General features: G+C 33.4%; 2 protein-coding genes and 1 pseudogene across 7 annotated transcripts; 2 read left to right on the top strand and 1 right to left on the bottom strand.

Annotated features, from left to right (window-relative positions):
- The first annotated feature begins 10,873 nt into the window (after positions 1 to 10,873).
- On the top strand, positions 10,874 to 15,168 carry LOC105162796 (putative disease resistance protein RGA3). Of its 2 annotated transcripts, XM_020693944.2 has the most exons (3): positions 10,874 to 13,805; positions 13,925 to 13,989; positions 14,767 to 15,168. In XM_020693944.2, the coding sequence occupies exon 1, from the start codon at positions 11,033 to 11,035 to the stop codon at positions 13,769 to 13,771; it is 2,739 nt and encodes a 912-aa protein (XP_020549603.1). In that variant the 5' UTR covers positions 10,874 to 11,032; the 3' UTR covers positions 13,772 to 13,805; positions 13,925 to 13,989; positions 14,767 to 15,168. The 2 variants fall into 2 exon arrangements, with proteins under 2 accessions (XP_020549603.1, XP_088736571.1); XM_088880445.1 differs by having other exon boundaries at positions 10,874 to 13,989.
- A 2,249-nt stretch (positions 15,169 to 17,417) lies between these two features.
- On the bottom strand, positions 17,418 to 20,567 carry LOC105162709 (putative disease resistance RPP13-like protein 1). 4 transcript variants are annotated; one of them, XM_011080805.3, is made up of 4 exons: positions 20,441 to 20,567; positions 20,197 to 20,282; positions 17,856 to 19,684; positions 17,418 to 17,750 (listed from the first exon to the last, which is right to left on the bottom strand). In XM_011080805.3, the coding sequence occupies exons 1-3, from the start codon at positions 20,481 to 20,483 to the stop codon at positions 17,858 to 17,860; spliced, it is 1,956 nt and encodes a 651-aa protein (XP_011079107.1). In that variant the 5' UTR covers positions 20,484 to 20,567; the 3' UTR covers positions 17,418 to 17,750; positions 17,856 to 17,857. The 4 variants fall into 4 exon arrangements, with proteins under 4 accessions (XP_011079107.1, XP_011079108.1, XP_011079105.1 ...); XM_011080806.3 differs by having other exon boundaries at positions 17,418 to 17,744; XM_011080803.3 differs by having other exon boundaries at positions 17,862 to 19,684.
- Positions 20,568 to 21,522: 955 nt separating this feature from the next.
- On the top strand, positions 21,523 to 27,256 carry LOC105162708 (cationic amino acid transporter 2, vacuolar-like; annotated as a pseudogene). Its single transcript, XR_016065468.1, has 10 exons — positions 21,523 to 21,664; positions 22,318 to 22,519; positions 23,001 to 23,085; positions 23,357 to 23,497; positions 23,578 to 23,695; positions 23,814 to 23,911; positions 23,997 to 24,157; positions 24,264 to 24,330; positions 26,594 to 26,737; positions 26,891 to 27,256. The product of XR_016065468.1 is annotated as a cationic amino acid transporter 2, vacuolar-like (transcript).
- The last annotated feature ends 537 nt before the right edge of the window (positions 27,257 to 27,793 follow it).

The raw sequence follows: 27,793 nt of genomic DNA, 5'->3' as shown, positions 1-27,793 counted from the left end.
AATGTACTCCATTCATAAAAAAATCTTTGCCTTATGACTAATTCTTCCATCCAAAGATTTGGAATTTTTGAGGAAATATTCATCCCTCCAAACATTTCATTTCTAAATTCACCAGGATTTATTTCCATCAATATATTCTCTTGATAGAAAATCGGGGAGACTATTTGTCTCTCCTTTAATATGCTCAATAGAAAAATTAAATGGGGCAAGATGTGCTTGTCATCTAGCAAATATTTGTTTAGAAACATCATGTTTAAAATCTTTATTAAACATAAATTTAGCAGCAGAACAATCTGTCCTAATGGTGAATTCTTGATTAAGTAAATCATCTTGAAATTTTGACACACATTTAACAATAGCAAGAACTTCTTTAGCAACCGTAGCATAATTTCTTTGGGCTGCTTTCCATTTCCCTGAATGGAATCTAACCAAGTATTCTTGCTTGTTTTCATCAATTTGTTCTAGTATTCCTCCTAATCCAATATCAGAGGCATTTGTTTCAATTACTTTATTCTAATTTGGATTAGTAAGAGTTAGACATGTTAATGATTTTACCTTCTATTTAATTAATCTAACTGCTTTTGTATGTTCATCAGTCCATTCTGATGGATTCTTTTTAAGCCTATCGTACAATATTGCTGTATCTTGAGCAAGATTCTTATAGTATGGGGCTATATAATTTAAACTGCCTAAAAATATCTGTAATTGAGTTTTATCAGGAAATTTATCGGCAAATTCAATACACCTATTGATGGGTATAATTTCCCCCTTTTCAATATGATGTCTAAGAAATCTAACTTTTGTCTGAAAGATACTCATTTTTATTTTGATAAAACCAAATCATTTTGGATAACTAAGTGTTTAAACATTTCTAAATGCTTAAAATGGTCTTCGGTACTATTCGAGAATACTAAGATATCATCAATATAAATGATGATAAAATTAGAGAATTGATTAAAAATATCATTCATAATATTTTGAAATTCTGAAGGTGCATTTTTTAATCCGAACGGCATAATATTCCACTCATAATGTCCAAATGGGACTGTGAATGCCGTTTTGTACCTATCTGATTCATTTACCTGAATTTGTTAATATCCTGATTTTAAATTAATTTTTGAGAAAATTATTGCCCTATGTAGTCTGTCTAACAGATCCTTTTTATTAGGGATCGAATATCTTATCCATTTTAAGACTTTATTAACAGGTTTATAATTTATCACATGCCTGGGTTTTACCTCTTTCCTTTTCTGCATGCTTATTAACATAAAATGCATTACACGACCATGGTGATTTTGAAGACCTAATTAGTTTTTCCTCAATTAGGGATTTTATGTAATTTTTACATAATTCTAAATATTCAGTATTCATTTGGCAAGATCTTGCCTTAGTAGGGAAATTTGCTTTCGAAAATTCACTTTCATAGGGAAGACTAACAATATATTTCTTCCTATGCCAGAATGCATTGGGATGTTCATCACATATTTCTATTCAAATTTATTTTGGATCATTTTAATCTTTCCTTGTAATTTAGGATTTTTAAGTAGTTCATTTATTTGTAATGAATTTATTTCTTCCTTAATAAAGCATATTTGGTTGGTTTTAGATATTATTAAATATTTTATTTCATTTATAACCCTGTCTATTGGTTGGGTTATGAATTCAGATTTTATTATTTCATTATCAAAGGTTCCTATTATACCTTTTTCATTAATATTTTTTATCGGAAAAATCTTTTTAAGGGAAGGTGTTCCAAGAATAATTTCATTTGTTAACAGGAAGCTTGTCGGAGTACATTTTTTATTATTACATATGTAAGCTTTTGGAATTTTAAAGCTTATTTTTAGTTTTTGGCCGTTGGCAAAGGATAAAGAGTGAGTCGTTTTTTCAAAATACCTAGTTGGTATAAGACCTTCTTTAATATAATTAATATCTGCTCCACTATCAATAAGAGCAGTAAATATTTTCCTAAACTTGTTATTTATTAAAAGATTAATTTTAACATTCCATTTTTTATTAGTGACTATCTCTAAAGTGGATAGAAAATCTTCTTCGTATTTTTCTTCTCCTATTTCATTATTCTTGCTAATTTCAAGCATTTCAACTCTATTAGTAAGAGACTGATTGTATTTTTTAATATTTTTTTATCTCTTTTTTTAATTTTTCTACTTCTATTTTTAGATCTTTTAGGGTAGAGGGATTATCTAAAATAGTATGCTTTTCATTAAGCAATTTCTTGACTTCAGTTATTTTATATGGTTCAAAGGGTTTATTAACAATTCTATCGTAAACCGAGTTAGACTTAGATGTGGAGGCTTTATTATTATTGTCAATCTTACTCAGAATGATATCCCTTACTTCAGGATTTTTTATTTCTTTAAGTAATTTGATAATATAATTATCAGAGAGAACATTTATCTTTCCCATTTCTTTAAATTTTGCCATTAATTCATACTTGATGTGAATTTTCCTCCTGCCTAGATGAACAAAAAGGTTCTTTTTCTTCAAATTCAGAAGTGATTGATGAATATTCAAAATTCTCTTCAATATTTTTAAGTTCACTTTGTTCTTCAGATTCTTTTGATTCAGAGGATTCATCTTTCTTAGAAAATATTACGTTGAGTATTTCTTGTTTTTCTTCTTCTTGTAAATTAAGATTATTTATTCTCTTTTTCAATCTTTTAGCTTTTTTGTTTCTGCATCTATTTGCAACATGATTTGTTTCTCTACAAATATAGCATCTTCTTATTTTCTTTGTGGTACTATTTTTAGCCTTACATTCATTTTTTCTTGCTAAGTCTTTTTCTCTATTTATTTCTTTTCTAAATTTTCTCTTTTTATACCTCTTTTCCTTATATCCCGAAGTTCTATTCCTAGAGATTTTTTATTTATCGGATGGTTTATTTTCATCCCAAACTAGGCACAAAACTGTCCTAATTGGTTTTTGTCTGTTGAATTTTGTCCGTTTAGTCTAATTTCATTGCATAAATTCAATCCTTCTTGGATGCAGGTTCCAATTAGCTTCCCATAAGTATATTGATTGTAATTAATGTGCAAGTCTCCTTTTCTCATGACAGTTCTAACCCTTTCTGCAAAAAGATGAGGGACTCCATGAATTTAGACTTCCAATGAGAATCATTTGACTCTGGGAGTTCTATAACTCTACTAAGGAATACATCTTTATACCATCTAAATGAAGTTAATGTCTTACATTTTAGATTCTGTAGTAGTGTTTGATATTTTCACTATTATCTGACCATCTACCTGTAAAATGTTCAACAATTTTTATAGCTAATGTATAAACTGCTTTCTCTTCTGAGATATTATTTTCAATTTTTATTGTATTTAATATTTCATCTTTATCAGCTTGGCTGAGATAATTATCCAATCATCCCTTTAATTGGCCAGTGAATCCTGCTATGATCATTTTAGCAATAGCCTTATCGGAATTATTATTTTCTTTACAAATAGTACTATACATCATCATTCTATGTATAATATTATAAATTTATCTTTTTGTAAATCCATCAATATTCCATTCATAAATTAATTTTTCATTATAACTATTTTGGTCAATTATCTCTTGTTCTTCATAAAGAACATCTTGGGGTGTTGGTCTAGGATAACAAATTTTTTTTTTTTTGCATTGGCTTCCTAGCGAGTTTTTCTAATTTTTAATTTCCTCAATGAAATTCATCTTTATAATCTTGAGGATCTCCGTCATTATTTAGAGTATTTAATTTTAGAGTTTTAAATTTTTGGTCCAATAACTTTTCTAGGTCTCCTATAGATTTTAAATTAAAACCTATAATATTTGAGGGTGGTTGAATTGAGGGTCTCACAATAATTTCTCCTCTCGTTTCTTCAATCGATGCCCTATTTGAGTTGATTTCTCTTTGCCAATTGAGGGTCTCTTATCAATCTTATTATTTTATTCCATGAGTTGTTCTCCAATAATATTTAAGTATAAATTGCCATGATTTTGCTTTTTCAATAACTCATTTATTTATGTTATTGTAACTATTAAAGTATCATCTTCAATTAATTTAGAAAATGCTTTTAAATTAATTTTTATTTCATTTGAGTTCATTTTGAAAGGCTGTTGAGGGGGAAAGACGTTATTTAGGATTTTTCTATTCTCTAAAAAATATTTTCTCTTTAATACATTTAAATATTATTTTAAATATTTGGTTATAAAACAAGGAACAATGGTAACTTTCTTACTCCATATGGATAATTCCTTATAGAATTCATTCAAAATTTTATTTTGTTTCTCAGGTGGGAAATTTTAAAAAAATCATTTTCTAAACGATTCTCATCTTTTTTTCAAAAAATTCTCCCTTAATTTCTTTTCTAGCCAGGGATCCAGGACTAAAATCAATTATGTTTGTATAATTTTTAAATGAAATTTCTGTTTCATAGGCAATTATGTCAGGTGTATTCGTTTATAAACAAAAATTTGTTTATGAAGTTAATTCTTTATTTAGTTTAGGATCCTTATAGATACCTTTAACAATATTATTTGGTTGTATTTTTATTTCGTCGACCTTATCATAATTTGAGTTATTTAAATATATTTCTTCTCTGATTTGGGATGTGGATGCTCTGGATGGGGTTATTACCTCTATTGGTGATATATAAGACATATTAGAATATCTTGAAGAGCTGCTTCTTAAATATTTTGACTGATTAACAAAATCTATTATGACATTTTCTTCTGGATTTTGTAGAATATTTGTATACATACTCTCAGTATTACTTCCAATGGGGACCTCCTTTTCAATTATCCAATGTTCTGGAAACACTACTTCGCTCCATTTATTTGTCTCCTAGTATTAGTTCTTCAATTCTGTAAATTTGTTTAAAAAAATACTGTTTGTTCAAGAATTTTATTATCTTGTGTCTTACAATTAAGATTAAGTATCTGGAGAAGTTTATAGTATATTCCATAATATATACATGTTAATTCTGACCCAGGTACATAATTATATCCATGGGGTTTTACATTCAATGTTAATGCATCGAATATATTCAAATCAAACATTGATAATTGTAGATTTGGGTAAACATTAAAAAATACTGGCCCATGAGCCAGACTAGATTGTATTATTTCTATTATAGATTTCTTCCAATCTAAATTCCTGGCATCTCTTAGGGCAGCTAGAAAGCTTTCTGGTAAACCTTCTAGTGTTAGAGGCTTAAAGACTATTTGAACAAGACCAATATGTAGAAATTTATATTCTTCATGGTAATGCCTTATATCCATGGCATCCAAAAGTTTTATTACTTTTTCTTCATTATCAAAAGCAATAGATTCTTCAGTAGTTTTTACCACCTGTTTAGTTTTCCAAAAATCAAATCTTTCAAAATTGTAAATTAATCTAGGATTTTCTTTAGGAATTATCCATTTATTTAGTTGATCTAAATTTTTTGGGAGTTCATACTTCTCTTTCTTAGCATTCTTTACTTGACTACTATTATTATTAAATAAATACTGCATATTAAGCAGAGAAATAAAGTACTGTTGAATTATTCAATACAACTTCAACAACATGACTCTGATACCATATAGCCATGACCGAAGGTCATGGAGGATCAAAAAACTCAAAAAAAAAAATTAAAAATTCGACCATACGACAGTATGAAGAACCGACCATGTAGACAGAACGCATAAAAATAAATAAAATAAATCCGACCATGTAGGCGGTAGAGAAAACCGACCATGCAGTTGGAATTCAACAAAAGAATATTTTTTATTATGACAAATATAAAGAGAATCGAATAATATAAGAAAAGACTAAATTGGGAACCTTTTACATCAATTTAAACTAATAGGTATGAATTTTGGTCAGAAGATACCACACTAAAGCCCAAAAACAACGCCAAAGAACAGCAAAATCGGACAGTGATGGTAAGACCGACCTTGTTCATACCCATAATTCAAATCGACGATCGAGAATGTCTTATCTTTATGTTCTTTCAATTTCTCGTTATCTTCATCAGTAATGGAAAATACTATATATATATATATATAGGCATGCTATGTCCGTTATAATTGAAATATTCAGCAACAGCAATTTAGCCTTGCATTAGGCTGAACATAACAGAAGCAAGAATGAAGGTAACAAATGCAGAAAGATAAATAAGAGAACTCACAGGTAGCCTCTATCCCTTTTATGCCAAATCAAACTTTTTATATAACTAAAGAAAGAGAAAGAAATTACAAGGCCCTCAGCAGTAAATTATTTATTGAGTCCAATATATTACAATAAATTATATTTATTTATAAAATATATTAATTTAACGTAAAATCACCTGAAAAGTATATAAATCTTAAAAATTAGAATTTTGAATTTTAAACACAATACAAATTTATATACTAAAATTCACTTTTCAAATTAAAATTTTATATGAAATATAAAAGTCACTTATAAAAATTATATATTATTAACTCAATTAAATTATTATTAATTTAAATACATTTTATTTATTTATAAATAATACTAATTAGATATCAAAATATCAAAAAAAAATTAATATCAATTATTGTAAATTATATTATTTATTATAAATAATATTTTAAATTAAATATTAAATTTATTTAATATTTAAAATTTGAAAAAATTTAAATTATTTTTACTTTACTTTTAAATTTTGTTTTTACCTTCTTCTCCGTCGCCGACAACGGCTGCTGGCAACGGAGGTCGTCCTTTTTCTTTGGGCAATAGAGGTTGCCCTTCTCTTTGAATGGCAGTCAAAGTTATGGGGTGACATGGCCTCGGATTTGGCGAGGGCGAGGGCGGGGTTGCCCTTTGCAGAAGGGGGCGACCAGGGAAGGGGTGCGCAAGGTTGCCCCCTTTGGCGGGAAACCTCGCCGTCGCCCAGTATATGCGTCAATGGTTTCGCCTCCCACGTAGGCGGTAACCATCACCGTCTACAGTTATATATATAAATATATTTTAAATTATTTAAAATCTGAACCGTTCATATTTTTAAATTGAAGGTCAACGATTGTTATAAGAATGGTATAACGGACAATTCAACAAAAAGTTAACATCGTTAGGGCTTACTTAACGGAAGGGGAGAGTATGCAATAAAAAATTCAGAGAGTTTATTGCCTATTTTTTTAATACAAGGAGTTTTTAACTAAATTTTAAAAATATAAGAGGGTTTTATACCATTTATCCTATATTTTCTAATATTTTATCCACAAATAGGGACAATTATGTAATATTGGCGGGGCTTAACGTGGGCAACTTGGGGTGGAAAATTTGAATCCCAATTTCAATTCTTGGGCCAACTTGCAATATTATATATATTTTTTTAAAAAATAAAAGTAATAAATTATTTTTATTATTAATATCAAATATTTTTAATATAAAATAATATCTTACATGTTATTAGGAATCAAATTCATGATTTTAGAGTAATGAAATCTCAACTTCAACATTTAAATTAGGCCTTATTAACTGCAATGCCAGATATTACAAGCTGGATTATATCATCAGCAATAATGAATTGATCGCGATACTTCTGATAAAAAAAACAGAGTGAACACTCGATTGTCAAGGATTGAGTCGCCAATCCTGCCAAGTAAATGAAGCTGGTGAATTATTATTATTATCATCATCATAATGACTATCATGTCATGTGAAATATGATTAATTACACATGGAGCCCGTATGAAATAGTATTATTACATTTCACTCCTTCCATCTTAAAAAACTACACCTAAACCTCCCACAGAAATACTCTATTTGTAAATTCAAACGAGAGCAACGATTCCTATATTTATACATATACACATATATATAATGTTTATAAATATGCATTAATGTTTATGTAAATATATAAGGGATAATTATACTATTCTCTTTTGAAATTTTGTGTTACCACATGTAGACCTTCCATAATTTGAAAAATTAGATCTAACATCTCTAAATTTTATATTTTGTTTAACAAATAAATCCTTTTGTAAGTCAAAATATAATGAATTAATGATATTTGATGTGTATAAAAATAAATTGACCTAAATAGGCCCAATCGATCCAAAAAGAGAAAGAAACAAGAGGTCCATATCATCTTAGAAGGCCGAAGTCATGAGAGGCCCACATCATGAGAGGCCTAAGAACACTTGATAGTCGGCCTTGACAGGTGCACCCCAAAAAACAAACAGGCGGGCAACCTTGGCTGGTACCCCCTAGAAAATAGACAGGCGGGCAACCTTGACGGGTGCCCCCAAAAAATAAATTGGCAAAGGAAGGAGGTTGAAGACATCACCCTCTCATTCAGCCCAAGAGGGACGACCAGTACATCAAGCTCAGCCTAAGAGGGAAGCCTAGTTCGGCCCAAGAAGGAGGTGTGCCGAACCTTAACCCTGCCTTCCAAGCCCAGCCTTAGTAGAAGAAAGGCGCCCTCAAGAAGTTGAACTCCTTGCAGAATAAGAGTCCTCACATAGTGAGAGTCCTCCTCCAACCAAAGACGTACTGCTCAAGTCAAAGAGGAGATAGGATCGTGCCTTATTCTCGAATTTCCGCCCTTTTTTCTTGGACATGTAGCTCACTATAGAGTTCCTGCGAGAGGGGCTCCTTTTCTATAAATACAGGCAACATCCCACAACAGACAGACCGTTCAAGAAGTTGGAAACTCTCTTCCTATTTCGCCGCAACTCTCAACTCGTGCTTTTGACATATTTTATTCACGAAATTCTTATTTTTATTTTAATTTCTCATTTCAAGCCCCTCAACAGGGACACATTGTGTCCACCAACGGGATATTTTTGACTCTCTGGCAGGCATACTTTTAGCTCTCCAACAGATACACCTTCCACCTTCCAACAGGAACACCTCAGTCCTCCAACAGGGACCCCTTCAGCCCCACGACAAGGACACCTTCAGTCCACTAATAGAGACACCTTCAATTCCTCTACGGAGACTTTCTCCAGAATCTAGAAAATCACTCCCTATTCTTACTTTAGCATTCGAATTGCACACTTAGCATGATTCTCTCACGAAATTGCTAACTCTATTTCTCATTACATCTTATTTCTTACAATTATTTTTCTCCTAAATTCGATACTAACTAGGGAGTCGGAGTGCTAACGCCATTTTGCAAGTCCCTCCTTCAAAATTGACATTCGCTTCGACCCAAGCTTTGAGCATAATTCATATCAATTGGACCTATACATTTTTTGAACGCATCAATATTAATAAAAAAAAATTGATTAAAAAGATCATATTTATTTTTTATTAATTTATTATAAGTCAAATAAATATTTTATGACCAAACTACCCTTATACATCTTCATACGCTAATACACATGGTATATTTTCACTGTTATAAGGGTAGTTTAGTCACAAAAAAATATTTATTTGATCTGTAATACGTCAATAATAAGTCAATTGATGATAAATATCGATTTTTATTTAATTTTTTTATTAATATCAATAAATTCAATGAATTTTGACTGAAAAAATAACCTACTAAATACATGAAAGTGAGTACAAAAATTTCTAATCATCCAAATAAAAAAAATTTTGTTTGAAAGAAGTGAACTAATTTTTTTTTTATTTAATCATTTTTTTTTAAAGACACACCTAAAACTCTTACATAGTGTTTGGATTTGTAATTTAGATGTTTTGTTTTGGTGTTTTGGAGATAGAGAGAGAAAAATAGAGATAAATAAATATGTGTTTGAGATAGATGGTATGTATGGATTTGTATTTTGATGTAATATAAAATAGTTTAAAATAAGTGTTGTATGTTTGATGTTGGGATATATAGGACAAAAATTATCAAATCATGTCTTTTTTTATATATATTTGTTAATATAACTGTGTATGTATATAGTATTTTGTTTGTTAGTGAAATATAGTATATATATTTATATTGAGTAATTTTCTTTGTTAAGGTTTTTTTTTACATTTTAAATAATAATTATAAATTTAATAAATAATTAAATGCACTGTAGTATTGTCTCCAAAATGATTTTATTACACTTTATATTTGGACTGAGAAAATATAATATATAAAATTCGAATAATAAATATTTTTAATTAAGTATGTATTATTGGAATATTGTACTCAATTTTCAAATTTCTCAAATATTTCACAGAAGTATTAAAAATTTTGAGTACAAAATATTTAAATAATGTAAGTTGAAAAAAATTGTAATTAATATATAGTAAATTGAAGTATAGTAATGTGTTGAAAATACATATTTTAGACTTTATATTCGAATTGATTAATTATAATTGATAATTGAAGTAATGAAAAATATGAATTTTGTTTATAGTACTGGTGTATTATTCTCAGTACACAAGACTATGTAATTTATTGAGGTAGAATTTTTTTTAATATTTTTACTCAGTAGCATTGATAGTAAATATATTAAATATCTTTTTGTAAGTTAAAAATTATTTCTTATATATAATTATTGCTTAGATTTAACATATAGTATATATATTAAATAATATATAATACATATTATATAGATAATTTAGAAAAATTCACTATATCTCATTTACTTTGGTGTGGAGCTTATTAATTTTTATTAAATAATAATTAAAAATTGAGAGAGGAGATATACAATTTTACATATTTGTGTTTTTAAAAAAATAGCTTCTGCAGACAGATTTTACAGATTTGTACAATTGGGCTATAGGTCTATAAATTTGTATTTTTCTACCCAATCAAGGTGTAAAAGTCAAAACCGAACATTGACATTATTTTGGCTCATATAAAAAATGGGCTAAAATGTAAATCCAAACACAGTAATTTTTTTAAAAAATAGATGCTAAACGTGTTCGAAACATCACCAGGGTATTCAAATCATATTTTGTAGACGCATATTTAAATTATATATATATATTCGTATCCGACAACGAAAGACTGGTAGGTCGGGGGGAGTAAAAGAATGTATGGTAGAGACCAAGACTCTTCTTCCCAGCAAAAGATTGGAGGGAGAAAGAGTTGACCGTGCATTTGCTGCTTGTGATTGCTATCGGCGACTTGGTTTCCAGGCACCTCAAGAATGGGTGACTCCTCTTTTGTGTCAGGCTTCAAAACTGGGTTTGGATCAGCTTTCCTGCAATTTGCATTAGAGAGATTGGCGAGTTTTGGATCCGTTGCCTGGAGAGAAATAGGCGTAATATGGGGCGTTGAGGATGAGCTACGCAAGCTGCAGAGAACATATTTGAAAATACAAGAACTCTTGGAGCATATGGAGGGCAGTTCTTTAAGGCTGTTCAATGGGAGTAAGGCGTGGCAGATTTGGTTCGAAGATATGAGGAAGCTAGCTTATGATGCTGATGCTCTTTTGGACCATGTCTCCCTACATCTCTCCAGCTATTGCTCGGTTAATGCCCGTCAAGAAAATCAGATTTTCTCCATGGTTCTTTCTTCCTTTAATGAACTGAAACTTCCAAATAAGATATGCAAAATGCAGGAGAAGCTTGAGGAACTTGCAAAAGAAATGGAAGGTCTAGTTATGATTGAAAAATTGAAACTTGATCCTTATAAATTTGCTCCTCCAAGATTCAATAGTTTGTGTTCGACAGTGTTATTTGTAGATGATAAAACTGTGGTTGGGAGGGAGCGTGATAGAGAGCACATTGTTGACTGGCTTAGTGAGAAATGTGAGGGGGGTGATTTCTCTTTAATGCCTATAGTGGGGATGGGTGGAATTGGCAAGACGACTCTTGCCCGACTCGTTTATGATGATGAAAGGGTTCGCGGTGTTTTTGGGAGGCGAATATGGATTTCTATATCTATGGACTTTGATATGGTTAGAATTGCCAAGTCCGTAGTTGAATCTGCTACTCTTTGTGCTTGCAATCTGTCGGATTTGATCTCCCTTCAAGCCATGCTTCGTGATGTATTGTCCTCAAGAAAGTTTTTGGTGGTTTTAGATGATTACTGGAGTGAGAGCCATGCTGATTGGGATGTTCTCTCTTCACTTTTTAGAGTTGGCTCTAAAGGGAGCAAGATTATCGTGACTACGAGAAGTACTAAAGTTTCATCGATAGTGAGTTGTTCTAAAGCATACAAATTGGAGAATTTGTCTGATGATGATTGCTGGAAGTTGATTGAACAAAGAACGCTTGCTAGTATGCAGACGAATCAGAATTTGGAACCGATCAGCAGACAAATTGCAAAGAAATGTAAAGGCTTGCCTCTGGTTGCCGTGACACTTGGATGTGTTTTGCGTTGTAAGTCCACTGAGGAGGAATGGCATTCCATATTGGAGAGTGAGTTGTGGGACATGCCGCAAACCGAAAATGTGTTCCCAGTTTTGATGCTGAGCTATGTACACCTTCCTGCACATTTGCGACAATGTTTCGCTTACTGTTCCATATTCCCTCAAAATCATGAGTTTGAGGTGGAGGAGCTTGTACTCTTATGGATGGCAGAGGGATTCATTCAACCGGTAGGTGCAAGGAGATTGGAAGATTTGGGTGCCGACTACTTTCATGATCTATACTCGAGATCCTTCTTTCAACAGTATAAGAATCCTTCCAACAAGACAATATACAAAATGCACGGCCTTATTCATGACATGGCTCGAGTTGTCTCCAAAGATATATGCTTCCGCACAGAGTACAACTTGTCAAATTGTTATCCCTTATTTGGTAATGCTTGTCATTTGTCTTTGCTTCATGACAGCAGTCAGCAGATAGAGTTAAAGGCCTCTCTAAAGAATGAGAGGCTAAGGACTTTCTTACTGATGAGTAATAATGTTTCTAGCAGAGGAGAACTCCATCCTGAACTTTTTCAACATTTGCAATCTCTAAGGGTGTTAGGTTTGAGTAATATTGGTATTGCTGAACTTCCAAATTCTGTTGATAAACTGGAATACCTCCGATACCTTAACCTCTCTGGAAATCCCATTTCTCATCTGCCTGAATCCATGTGTCGGCTTGCAGCCTTACAGACGTTAAAGCTTACGAATTGCTCTCAACTTCGTGATTTGCCAACGGATATGAAGAACCTGGCCAACTTACGGCATCTCCATTTTGATGTACAAGGCCAGCTTCAGTCCATGCCACTGCAAGTCGGAAGTTTAACTAATCTCCAAACTCTTTCTGCATATATTGTAGGTAGAAAAGAGGGAAACGGCATTGGGGAACTCAAGACTATGAATGGCCTCAGGGGATCACTTTGCATAAAGAATATTGAGCACGTCTTAGATTTAAAGGATGCCGTGGAAGCCAAGTTAGGCATGAAGACATGTTTGGATAGACTTGAACTTCAATGGAGAAAATTGAGGAGCGGACTAGATCCACAACTTCTGGACCGTAGAAAGAACGAACAAGCTGAAGTCTTAGCAAATCTTCAACCTCATGAAAATGTAAAAGAGCTGGTCATTCAAAACTATTGTGGCGTTATTTATCCGGATTGGTTGAGCCAACCGTGGCGTAAATTTACAAGTATCCACTTGCAAGGGCTGAAATATTGCGACAACCTTCCATCTCTCGGGCAACTTCCCTTCCTCAAATACTTTGCAATCTCAGACTTGCCGTCTTTGAAGTATGTTGATCATAACTTTTATGGTACATGCAATGCTGCAACGTTCCCTTCGCTAGAGTCGTTTCAAATTCATGATATGTCAGCCTTATTGCATTGGAGAAATGTGAGCAACGATGCCATGCCTTGCCTAAACACTTTTACAATTCATGGTTGTCCTAATCTGATAAGTTTGCCACATAAACTCCTATCCCTTTTGCCATATTCAAGCATCAGTGACTGTGGAAGCCTTCAGGCCGTACCATGATACAGTGTTTTCTTACAGCAGAACCGCTTTTACGGTAACTTGTAGTCGTTAATACCTTTCCGTTTCTCCCTCTACGGTTTTGTGGTCTCTCTCTCTCTCTCTCTCTCTCTCTCTCTCTCACTCACTCAATCTCCTCTCTTTTCCTCCACCTAGAACCAATAATGACTCAATCACAAGAAGAGTTGTTGGCCGCTCATCTCGAGCAACAGAAGATTGATGTAATCTCTCTCTCTCTCTCTCTCGCTCGCTCACACACACACAGAAACTATTGTTGATGCAAGGTTGAATGTTGTTCTGGAGTTCTGCATAATTTACTCGGGTTTTTTGGTTCAAATTTTTATTTTTCTGTTCTTATGAGAAGCTGGATATATAAGGAAGATCGTATAGATGAGCTTCGTTGGAAGTTTCTGTGGGTTTTTGAGTTTCTTATCTTTCTCATTTGGGATTTCTGTGTGTTTCATCGTTTCAGATAGAAAAGCTAGATGTGAGTTTGGTAAAAGGTAGGAAAGGAAAAAATAAATCAGTTTAGTTCAACTTTTTCATTGAATATAGAGGAAATGGCCTAGTATTGTTTTTTAATGTTGGGTTTGGGCTGGTAAATGATCAATAGAGGGGCTGTATTATTGTCAATTAAACACTGTTTCAGGTTTAAAATAGGGAAAGCAAATAAATTTGGAGTTCTACCCATTGAAACTTGTAGAGCATGTATTGACTTTTAGAATTTGTGTGTTCAATATTTTCAAGGAACCAGCAGCTCAGTCATGATTCATGAATGTATTAGCACTTCCATTGTTATAGTACTTTCTACCCCTTTTGGGGTGAGGTAGTGATAGAAAGGAGGAGGAAGAGTAACACAATGGCTATGATTGTCCACATGTGCATAATAACTACTCATTGCCCCCGTGCAAGAGAAAAATACTGCTTCATGCTATTTAAAAAAGGAAAAAACAATGTTTGATATTTTATTAGTTTATTGATTCAGTTATTGCTTGCAGCACGAGGAGCCTTTGGTTGAGGATGAAGATGATGATGATGATGATGAAGGAGATGAAGATGAAGCTGAAGGTGTCCATACCACCCCCTTGGCTCTAACCCTATTGCACATGCTGTCAATATTGCCTTATGAGTTTGTCCGTTTTTCCTTCTTTTGTGCTAGAGTTTGCCCTACTGTAGAATATATGGTTCTGGAGATTAATCGGCGAATTTGGGGCATCTCCTTTTGCTGTTTTTTGTGTTTTGGAAAAAAGCGAGGTTCTTAGGAGATGTCTTGGTATGGGAACATCTGGATGATCGTTTTGGCTGTCTATGATATGTCACATTTACTTGCAAACTGGATTTGTGAGTTATTTTGTCTCACAGTATTAAGGATAGGAATGCATTTTGATGTTTATGTTTAAGGCAATTTGTATGACAACAACATATAATGAACTGTTTCAAAACTCAACATTCTCAGTTGGTGCAACTTTACCTATAACATGAGAATCCAAATGAGACATTAGGTTCATAGTACATGTGCATGTGCTGAAGCATTTCTGTTGGAAATGTAAACCATAAAGCTGTTAATTCGGAAGGGTTGAAAGAGATGCTGGAGTGATGCTAGACTGCCTTCATAAATGCCTGTACTTTTCCTCCCAAATAGAGTAAAGCTAAATTTTATGATGAATAACTTATAGACAGGAGCAAATAGAATAAATTCTTGCTAAACTGATTTGCCCTTCTTGTGTAGTACATTATGATTCTTTTTTAGTGCAATGATTCAGTAAATTGGTGTTGGTATAATTACGGACATCTTCTTGTTGTTTGAAAAATTACAAATACTTCCTGATGTTTGATGATATTATGTAATCATTGGATGAAGGTATGAAATTATCAACTATGTCCTTACTGTAAATTAAAAGCTTATGAAAAAATCGAATGGTATGGATTAAAAAATTTTAAAAATTATAAAAGATTTATCCACTTAATCATAAAAAAATTAAAAAAATAAATAAAATTATAATTTTTAATGTATAAGGATATTTTGGTCAGTTCACCATAAGGACAATTCTTTTGGGCTACTTTCAAGGCCTCGAATTGTTCGATATTATTCGGCTATAATTGCCGGGTGTTCATTGACCAACCTAGACTATGTTTTAAGCCAGCCCAGATTGAATATTGGGCTTATTGATGGGCTTACTACCTGAAGACCTTGGGCCTAATAGATTGGACCTTTTCGGGGCTTAGATTTGTAATTAATTTTGAGACCCCAATTATTTACATAATTTACATTTGGGAATTGGATTAATTGTTCGACGGTAAATCAGGAGGGTATTGACAATTTTTTAAGTAACGAGGGGATATTCGTATTTATGTCAAACCTCCAAAGAGGTAATTGTAATTTACCCTGAAAATTATTGAGAATCTATTTGGATTTTGTTTGAGAATTAAAAACTGTTGTTAGGTTCCTATCAAGTCCGATTAATTCCTATTGAATTAATTATTGTTGCACTGATGAAGGGCTTAGATTATGTTGTGTGTTGCGTTGTTTTCTTGAATTTGGACTTCTTTTTCAGTGTTTTGTTGGTTGCAGCCATTTCGCTAATGACCGCAACATTATATCTTTGAAGGGTAAATTACAATCTACTTACCCGTGCTATGGAAAATAAGCAAACAACTCCTTTATAAAAACTAAAATAGTAATTTATCCTCCTGTGTTTTTTAAAATGTAACAATCTACCCCCTATATTTTAAAAAATAAAGCAATTTACCTCCCTAATTGCTTTATTTTTTAAAGCACATGGAGTAAATTACTATTTATTTTTTATAAGGGAGGAATTTGCTCATTTTTAATATCACACGAGGATAAATTGCTATTCATCCTATCTTTGAACCTGGAATCCTTTCTATATTTTGTACATTATTTCATTGCACCTTGACATCTTTATGGAATTTGTTCGTTGGAGCCATTTAATCATTTATCTAATCATTTCATACATTTTGAAAGGTTTAATCCTAAAATTTTGCCCTTTGCTTAGGAAAATCGTTAAGCTATTCCTAGCTAGCTGGAGGACCAAAAATATAAAATTATTCAATTCTATAATGAATTTTCTTCCAAATTAAGTTTGATCAATCAATCAATTACAGAATAATTGTGATAGAATTGGTGAATTTTTTTTTTTCTAAATTATACACTTAATATATAATTAATTTAAAGTTGATTTGATGAAAAATGGGAAGAATTGCAATTTACCCTCTGTAACAGAGAAGTAAATTATTTTAAAAAATTCAGGAGGGCAAATTATTATTTTTTTTATATGGAGTAACTTGTTTCTTTTTAATATTATAAGGGGTAAATTGAATTAAACCCGTGAAAAATTATTTTTCCAATTAAATTTGACTGAATCAAATCGATAAAAAAACAAATATATCTATATTATTGATTATCTTTTTAAATTATACCTCAATCATATAATATTCAAATCGATTAAAAAACAAATATATCTATATTATTAATTATCTTTTTAAATTATAGATCAATCATAAAATAAATATATTATATATATCATATAATTAATTCATTTTTTACTGAATCAAGTCGGAACAAAAATTTGCACAGTATCTTATTTAGATATTGGCCAGAATCCAATATGGTTTGGGACGCAAAAAATTGTAGCCTGAAAATCTGTGGGATAACCAAATATAGAAATTACAACGTCAACAATCAGTCAAGAATCTGTTGAGCCGCAACTCCATTTTCCCAAGAATATTTACAGTGATGAGGAGGGAACTGCGGAGGATTTATTATATACTAATTACCGTAATTCCTTCACTATTTTTGCTCCGACGAACCACCGGAAAATTCATATCTTTCGTTTATGTTGGGCAGAGAAATTACTCTGTAGCATAGGAGTGGAGGTTGCACTAAGATTCTTCATCTCTGCTGAATCTCTGCAACTGCACCTACGCAATCATCTCGCTAATCTCTGCTGAATCTCTGCAACTAGAGAGATCAATTACAATGACAAGTTGAAACTCTGAATGATAAAGAAATTACAATGACAAGTTAGAACTCTGAATGATAAAGAAATCAAGAACACCAACTTACACTTACACAGAAACCTTCTGATTGTTGATATAAAATGCAGGAATACGAGCAACCTTAGGCCAATCGTCGCATTGGTCGTTACAACACCTCTCTTTTAGCTTTGGACAATCTTTAATCATCAAAAGTTCAAGTGTGGGAGGCAATCCACCTTCAGGCAAACATGAGAGTTGTGGGCAGTTAATTATTTCCACATGCAAAAGGGAGTTCAGATGTGAAAGAAACGGAAGAACAACCAGTTCTCCACAATGTGCTATAATGAGGTGACGGAGATAAGGGAAGTCCCCATTCACGACCCCTGTCCATTTTTCTAGTTTGGCCATCGAATCAAATGATAGTTTTTCGAGCTTAGGAAATGCGACATGACGATGCTGATTAGTAATTTGATTCCTGCGACAGAAGAGACTGTTGATTTCTACGACCTCATTCATTTCAAGGATAGAGAGGAATTTCAGAGCTGGCAATTCCCCAAGCGGCGGTAGGGTATCGCAATATCTGCACTTGTAAAGGGTTATACTAACCACCTCAGTGAATGATGGATTAGATATCCAAGAAGGAAGCACTCCACCACTGTAGAAGAATATTTTCAACTCCTCGATTCCGAGAGGGGGTTGAAGAGACTCCAAGATTTCCTCTTCATCTGGGTTCTTGTTATCTTGAAGATCACTCCACTGCAATTCGATCTTTTTAAGGTCCTGTTTGTTACAAAGGTAAGCCTCTGCAGCCTCTTCCTTGGTTGAAACATTCTCAAGATTTGATATAAGAAGTGATCCTTTCAGCTTGTTCATGTCCTTCAGCTCTCCTATGCGACTACCTTCATCCTCTCCGACCAAAAATGCCCTTAGTGTGCGTAGTTTGGATAATTTTCCAATCCCTGCAGGCATCGACTGCAACTGGCCCACAACATCAAGAACCAAATGCCGCAGGTTAATCAACATACTCGTGCATTTGGGCAATGTCCTGAGGCTCAAACAACCATCGAGGTTTAAAGTCCGCAAATTGCTAAGGCAACGCATGGACTCAGGCAAACCCATAATTGGTGTCGCATACATGTCAAGACATTGCAATGCCTTCAAATTTTCAACAGAACTTGGTAGTGCCATTATGTCTGTGTGACTCAAATTTAAAATCTTTAAGGCCTGCAACTTCAAGAAAAGATCGGATGGTAGAAGATTTTTCATTTTAGACCCATAACAGCGATGAATACTCAGCATCTTCAGTTGGCCACAATGTTTGCTAGTCCAAAAATTAATGCAATCAATTTCCTTAAAGGCCAAAGACAAGCGGTCAACTTTGAGCGAATCAGTGATCTCTTCAGTGTCCAAATATTTCTGAAACTTAGGTTCTAAGTACTGTTGCTTTTGAATGAAAGCATTCACCTTTTCTTCACCAACTCTATACTTCATTTGGTCAATGCGATGATTATATCCAGCTGGCATAATGTAACCCAACTTCAACAAAGTGTCAAAGCACCGGATAGATTCTCCTTCCATTATTTCATCTTCTCCCAAATTTATCAAACCTTCAGCTATCCATTGCCAAACTAACATATCCTTAGTGAATTCATAATCAGATGGAAATATTGAGCAAAACAAAATGAAATCTTTCAAGTACTTTTCATTACGCAATACCACGTCTGTAGATACTTCCAACTTTGCCTCACGCCTAATTTCCTTTGCTTTCCCTTCATCTTCTTTTGCTCCTACATAAGAATGGCCTGCAGAAACATCTTTATCCCTTATTTTCTCCTCTAGTTCAAACGAATACCTTTCGAGGGAATCTGCATTAACTTCTTCAGTAATGGTGCTTTGCCTTGAAGCCAAGCAAAGACTCTGTCATGCAAATTAGTGTAAAGAAGCTGATTATACAACTTTGTGATGACACAAGTCCAAAAATTCTGAAACAACATAATTGGAAAAGGACCAGCTTGTAAAGAGAGACATTGGCTGAAATTTAGTATATTATTCATCAAGTATAGTCAGCCAGTGTGACCTTTGAGTTAAAATAATAACATGCAGGTCTATTAAAATAAACTAGTGCTAATGACCATATCTGTTTCAGAAAATGAGAAAGGAAAAGAATATAAGCAATACTACTCATACTGATCATGTTGACCACAGGTTAATAAGAACTCTTTCCAAGAACATCGTGAATTGTTTTTAGGTTTCACTTAATGATTGGTGTTACAGCTAATTCTTGTTTATAGACAAGAATAAAATCGTCCTTTCAACCCCATATTTTTTCCAAACATTTTAACATGATCAGATATCTAAAATATTTTCAGTTAAGAAACTATTCAAGCCTTGATTATTATTCTTAACAAAGAATAACTCAAAATTCATACCTTCTGATTCTCGTCATATTGAAAACTTGCACATGTATTGCCTCTAGTAGCCTGGCTGCTCAATTCTGGATGGGAATGAATTGATCCTGTAACAAGATTGGAGGTCATTATTCATCAAGCTTTGCTTTCCATCTTCCGACAGTTTAATTCGGAAAACATTAAACATCAGAATTCTGTAATTATAACAATCAGGATATAGATATTCACAATAATATAATGCGGGCATAGAGAAAAGAAATTTAACCACTGAAAGGAGTGGATCGATCTTCCGGCAATTTATCATCCATTGAAGGGGATTGAGGAAGATTAGAGATTTCGAGGTGAAAGGAAAAGAGAGAAACACACGGCTGAATAGTAAGAGAGAGAGTAGGGCTTTTAGTGAATGAGGGAAGAAGAGATATAAATAGGTAGTGGGTCAAACCAGTAAGTGGGCCGGGTCTTTGGATTGAGTAACCGGATGGGCCATAAGTAAGTAAGCCATCCATTGCTTGGGCCCAGCCGAATTGGTTTGAGCCATTTAATTAACAAGCACCTTTCATGATCTCTTCTGTTGAGCCTTGCAGTGCAAAAATCGCATTAGCTCCCATAGCCAAGCAAACATCCTCCAATCTGGAAGTTACCAAGATTTTGCACGAACCCTTGTGCTTGTGCAGCGGAATTCCAACTTTCTCTAAATCTAGCATCTTCCAAACATCATCCAGTATTATCAGAATCCTCTCTTCCACAAGCAATCTACACCGCAATTTATTTACTGTGGCCATAAAATTCCCCACTTCCACTTTAACACCCAAATAATCAGAAATCTCATATGCAATCCTCTCTGGGTCAAAAATTGGGCCAACCCATACCAACACAACAGATTTGAACAGTTTCTCACCTTTCACCTTCTCCCCGATTCGTCCCGCCATTCTTGTCTTACCTATGCCCCCAAGCCCACAAATTCCAATTGTGTTGATATTTTCGTCCTTCAAAGCTGCTATGATGTTTTCCTCCATTAATCTTCTGGACTCAAATTCCTCAGCCATTTCCAAGGGTTAAGTGTTGAAAAACAGAAATATTTGGGGCTTTGTTGAGATTTTATCTTTCTCTGTATTTGGGGCCAAACGCCTGATTCCCCGTATATTTTCGCCACCTCCATGATGGCCACTTTTCGAGATTCTGTTATGCAGGTTATGTTCTGAGAATTCTTTGAATTTTATTGAAAACTTGTATACATAGGAATAAATCCAGAAGTTGTGTACTTTTTTCATTTTTGGGAAGCAAGATTGAGCTCTTTGAGCACTCAATTGAGAAATTTCTTTTTCATTGAATTTCTTTCTGGTATATATGCAGAAACGTGGTGGTGGCTTTGGAAATCTTGTAAGGAGAAAACAGGTTGATTCTGAGCATGCAAACTCATCTTCTTCCTCTAGAAGTGGCCAGCATCAGTTGGCCAAAGCTCTGACTGTACCTCATCTCATTGCCGTAGGTAAACATTTTCTGATATGCTGTTTGGTTCTTCTTTTTATACGTAATTTGAGTTTGTATGCTGCTTTTTCATTTCTTATGTTTCTCTGTCTCTGGCAATTGGTTTTATATTTGAAGGTGTTCTGCTTGGCTTTGGTTTAATTTTATTCAACTATGCCTCACAGTGTGATAATTTAATTATTTTGCTTGTGGAAATTAAATTCTCATTTTTGTGTTTCAACTTTAATCCTTTTAAAATTCTCATGTTTATGGGCTTCAGTGAAGTTAAGTTGCATTTTGTTTATATAGCTTTATACTACTAATATTGTATGTCTTAAATTATATAGACAAAAGAAGAGAGAAACAAGAAGATACGAGTTACGTGGTTCAACAACTTGGCCTATGTCATGCATGAGGCAGTTGCCGAAAGGGCTAGATCATGTTTTATTCTCTTATTTTTAAACTAGAATTGTCACATACATATAGGTTAGGTTTACTGTTTATGTAAGTGGAGAATATCACCCCATATCTAATCACAATCTACTCATGATCATACTCAATCCATGTTTGTCGTTTTGATCTTAATTAAATATTTGATTTCCGAATATGCATGGATAGATGATTCAATATCATTACCTATATCAATCGTTTCATGGACTTTGTTTGATCTTCTAGGAGTTGGTTCAACAATTGGTTCTGGGGTCTATATTCTTGTTGGTACAGTTGCTAGAGAGCATTCAGGGCCAGCTCTTACACTTTCCTTTCTGATAGCTGGAATAGCAGCTGCTCTCTCTGCTTTCTGCTATGCCGAGCTAGCAAGTCGTTTCCCTTCCGCTGGAAGTGCCTATCATTATTCTTACATATTCATTGGAGAGGCGTAATATTTCTGTTTTTAATTTTTTTGCATTGTTTAAATAGTTTTTCTGTTTTCTCATACCTTCGATATAAATTCTGGATATATCTATAATTTTCCGTGTATATATTATCATCTGTTAGACCTTTGCAATTGTGAAGTTCTTTGTCTTACTTCTCTTGTCTATCTGATTTTATGAAGTGACTTCCTTGTAAAGAAACCAACCCTTTGTTTCACACATTCTCCTCTCATATCTCCCATGGATAGTGCAAGGAAATATTTGACTAGTTCATAAGTTAAGTGGTGAGGAATTTGTCTAGCAATTTGGGTCAACCATTTTGGCAAAGTGAGGACTAAAGGGAAGTAGTTGTTAGTGCGACCCATTTTGCCAAAGTGACATTTGCGGGTTCTCACCTTGTGTGTCCAGGGAATGATAACTACAGTCCTTTGCTCAATGTGAAAGATACATTTTTGTATTTAAATTTAACATTTTTTTTTTGGAAAGTGTTGCTTGGTTGATTGGGTGGGCATTGATGTTGGAATATACTATAGGAAGTTCTGCAGTTGCTCGCGGCTTGTCCCCCAATCTGGTGCCCTACATACTCTTGATGTTTCGTCTTTTTATTAAGTCTTGTATCACGTTTTTCAGATTCTTCCAGTACTTCTTAACGTGTATAATAAACAATACATTTAATGCTCAACAAACAACATTGGCTTTAATATTAAATGATCATTTAAGGTTTTATTTTTCATTCTGCTAATCAGTCTTCATGCTTCTAACTGAACGTTTCTTGCCATTAATCGATGATGGATACTTGGTGGCAACTAAGTTTTTGTTTATTTTATTTATTTCTTCACCAGGCCTTGCTTTTCGGAGGTCCAAATAGTCTCCCTTGTTTTATAGCTCGGCAGGCCATCCCTGGATTTGGCATTGTGGTTGATCCATGTGCAGCTATCTTAGTTATTGTGGTCACGGGTCTTTTATGTGTGGGAATTAAGGAGGTTTCTTTCTAATATTAATTTTCTGCTCCTGAAATTTACATGATTAACCTTTGCAAACTCAAAAAATATGATATCTGCAGAGTACTCTTATCCAAGGAATTGTTACTACTGCCAATATATGTGCGCTGATCTTATCTGTGTCACTGGCGGATATTTGGGCCTCAAGACTGGATGGCGTGGTTATGAACTTCCTTCTGGGTAATTATTGTTCATCTTGGTAAAATTTTCTGCTTTGTTCTTGATTTTCTTTTTTAAGAAAAAATTATTTTCCTGTCCTAGGACTATGAATTTGCTAATGGAACTTCCATATTGTTAGATATTTTCCCTTTGGGATCGAAGGAATGCTTGCTGGCGCTTCAACTGTTTTTTTTTGCATATACAGGGTTCGATTCCGTTACTAGTACAGCAGAAGAGGTTTGCTAGTCTCTCTGAGAGCTTTTCTGTTTTCTATAATAGTTGTGGAATAGAGCCTGCTAGTGACTTTTCTCTCCATGTGCAGGTGAAAAACCCTCAAACAGATCTACCTATCGGTGTTGGTTTTGCACTTTCTATATGCTGCACCCTGTACATGTTGGTTTCCATGGTTGTTGTTGGTTTAGTACCCTATTACACAATGGATCCGGACACTCCCATCTCCTCTGCCTTTGCTAGTTGGGCGGCGTAAGTTAAAAGTTTTGCTCTGGGATATTTGGTTGAGTCTTGTGTGAGCTTTGTGCATTTTATTGCTCTAGCTCCTTTCTCCATCATTGTCTTTACTTTAATGCAGGTATGTAGTAACTATTGGATCTTGTACTGCTCTGTGCTCATCGTTCATGGGGTCTATCCTCCCCCAGGTAACTGATATTCATCCCTGCAACACCAATGAATTCGAGCTCTATATTTTAGCTAATAAGTGACTTCTATAACCATCGAAAATTTGTGTGATTTTATTGTTTAGCATCCCTAAGTCTGAAGAACTGATAACTTAGATCTTTTAAAGTTTCCAGTCTATATGGTCATTTTTGGTAGATGTGGTATCCAATGTCCACTGTAGATAGGACAGGAATATAGTTTACATGGTCCTTCGACGAGATTATGCTTTTCTTTGATGTGTCCGTGTGTTTGTAGTAATTATCAAACTGTTGTATGCACGAATCTTCGCAACCTCAAAGTTTCACTTTGCTCCCTCCAATTAAGAAAATATATTTACTTCTCCAATTTTGTTTGTTTTTAAAATATTCGAGGAAAACATTGAAGTTAAAATATTAAACTTTAAAATTTTTGTTTTAGTAACTACATTAGGCAATTTATTCATACCAGATTGAATTTTATACTTAAAATTACTATATAAGAAACATAACTTTATTTATGAGGTTGGTCTAACTAGGAGTTGTAAATGAGTCTTCTGAAAATTTTTATCGAGTTTGTATTCGACCTTGGTTGAGAAACTTCAAATCTGAGCTTAGTTCATTCTACAGTTGAGCCTATTCTAGTTTGAGCTTGAACTTAAGGCCTACTATAAAAAGAGTAATTATTGTACTTCAGTATGGTATCTTTCTAATCATTTTAAAATAGTTATTGTATTATATTTAATATTTTTCTTGTTATTATCTTAACTTTTATACAATCAGATTTATTAGATTTCAGATTTGTTAAATTTAAATATAATCTTTAATTGTTAGTATGTTTATTATATTATAGGATTACAGCATAAGGTAAATATACTATTATCATTATTATTATTAAAACTAATGCATAATTATTATTACTGCCACTATTATTACCAATAAAATTATAGTAGCACTGAAAGTATAAGTAAATTGAAATAAGTTCATTCGCAGCTGGAGATCATTTGGATGAGCTTGGATCGAGTTAGAGCTCGAATTCAACAAGTTAAAGCTAGCTCGAGAACTCGAGCTTTAGCGAGCCAGCTCAAGTTTCTTTACATCTGTATGTCTGCCTGAAACCATCTTTTGGAAAATGAAGCATATTGAAAGGAATAGCTTCAAATTTTGAGAATAAGAATGTAGGACGTTCATTTGCGACTGCTTTGGCCTTACGACATTAGAATAGACATCTTAAACTCTGCAAAGATTGTTTGTTTTGTGAACAAGCAGCCTGATTTGATCTCTTCGATCTCCTTCCTTTAATGGTACCTCTTCTCCTTAAATACGAGATTATTTTGTCGAGTTCCTTGGAGAGAACTATCTCCCTCATCCGTGAACGCTGTGCTGCCTATCCAATTGTGTGGGCTTTGGGTGAAATTATCCTTATTTAAAGTTCTGATGAGATTTTCTAGAAAGTGCTAATTATAAAGGGGTCAATTACAATAGGCGCCTATAAAAATAATGAAAGGCAAAAGGAACTCCCCTGAAAGGAATGGGATCCTATGAACTTTTGAAAAGAGTGCGGTGTGACTCCCAGATGCGGGAGGTAGTAAGCTTCCTTTTTAGAAGTTCAAGGGTAGCATTGCTATTGTTTTTTGTTTAGAAAGGTTTTGTACTTATTTTCACATTAGGGTAAAATGCAATTAACCCAATTATTCAATGACTATTTATGATGATTGAGAATAAGTTAATTTATTACTGAAAAGATATTCTATTTTGTAACTTAAATAGAAAATTCAGTTTTTTAATGGTGTATTTCAAAGTAGTTGCTTCTTTCAAATAAAAATTTTAAAACTTCATAATTTTCCGAAACATTATTAAATGAGAGCTCTATGCTTTCAGTTGAAGGTGGCAAGGGGCTAGAGTGACTCCACCCGTGTGGTTGGGGATTGCAACCAATATTCACCCATAAACTTGGATCACATAAATCATCCAATCTTTTTGAAGACTTTTCTTCTATTGGGACCAATCCTATGACAGCCTTTTCTTTTTCACATCAAGTCACTGACAATGATGTTCAATCTATGCCTTTCTGGTCAAGTTCTTTTAGGTAAGAGTACTATGGTTGGTGTCATTATCTAAACGACAAATTCTTGGGCCAATTGATATATCTGGGATTTGTGCACACACCATGTAATCTATAGTCTCTCAGGCTAATGAAAATTTCTTAAGAATATTGATCTCTATTTTCTCAACTAAATTTTCCTTTTTGCTTGTATCTATATAACAGTCACGAATATTAAGGGCAATGGCTAGAGACGGCTTGCCGCCATCATTTTTTTCAGATGTCAGTAAAAGCACTCAAGTTCCTGTGACTGGACTGATTGCCGGAATCTTGGCATTCATCATGGATGTGGAACAGTTGTCTGGAATGGTACGCCGCTGTTCGTTTTTCTTTCTTATATTGTGGCGGAGAAAGATTGATATTCAGTTTTGAACTTTTAGGAAGTGAACCTTTAGAAATTGGTTACTGTTATTAATGGGAAGTTCTTTTTGCATGGCCTTGATAGCTAAATTCTACCTGCAGGTCAGTTTGGGCACACTTCTTGCATATACAATGGTGGCAATTTCTGTGCTGATACTAAGATATGTCCCACCGCATGAGGTTCCACTTCCACCATCTTTTCAGAAAGCGATAGATTCAGTTTCTTTGCAGCATACGATCGAATGTAGTTCCAGTGATGTCTTTGTGGAGAACTTAGATGTGTATGATTCAAACCCGGAGAATAGTCCACTTTTAGTCAAGAAAGTAGCAATTGTTGGATATTCTCCTACAGAGAAAGTGGTGCGGAAGTGCAATTGTTTCTAGAATATTCATTCCAGTAACTTTTAAAGTAGTGATTTGACATTTACTAGTACCTGCAATTTTATACAGTCAAATTAATTTTATAAACCCAGAAATTATATCTAATTTCTTTAATGTTTGTTTGTGTTTAACAATTAGACCCATTCATTAGTAAAATTTCACCAAGATTTATTGCTTCAGTAAAAAATTTGAATGAAAATTCATATTTAGCCCAATTAACTTATTATTTACTTATTACAAGTCAAATAGATATTTTATGACCAAATTAACTTTATAAGAGGAAAGATATACTTACCCACATGCATTATCGTGTGAAAATATATAAACGTTGGTTGACCAAAAAGGTCCATTCATTAGTTTATACAATCAATTAACGGTCATGACTAACTTTGATCATTTTAAGAAAAAATTAAAAATTAAAATTATTAAGGCCGAAATATAAGGTATCAAAATAATTTAATAACCAAGTTGAAGTACCAAAAGTAAAATTATTCCCTACTGGATTTAATTGGATCATTCGAATATAAATTATATCGGTGTAAACTTGGATTTCAATATTTTAATTCTGTAATGATATTTTGAATTTGATTTCATGTGTTGGAGTTATAATGAATCATTCGTCTT

The sequence above is a fragment of the Sesamum indicum genome, linkage group LG5 (genome assembly GCF_026168435.1).
Source record: "Sesamum indicum cultivar Baizhima isolate 11 linkage group LG5, ASM2616843v1, whole genome shotgun sequence".
Classification (NCBI taxonomy): Eukaryota; Viridiplantae; Streptophyta; class Magnoliopsida; order Lamiales; family Pedaliaceae; genus Sesamum; species Sesamum indicum.
This window is presented reverse-complemented; position numbering and strand designations above follow the sequence as displayed.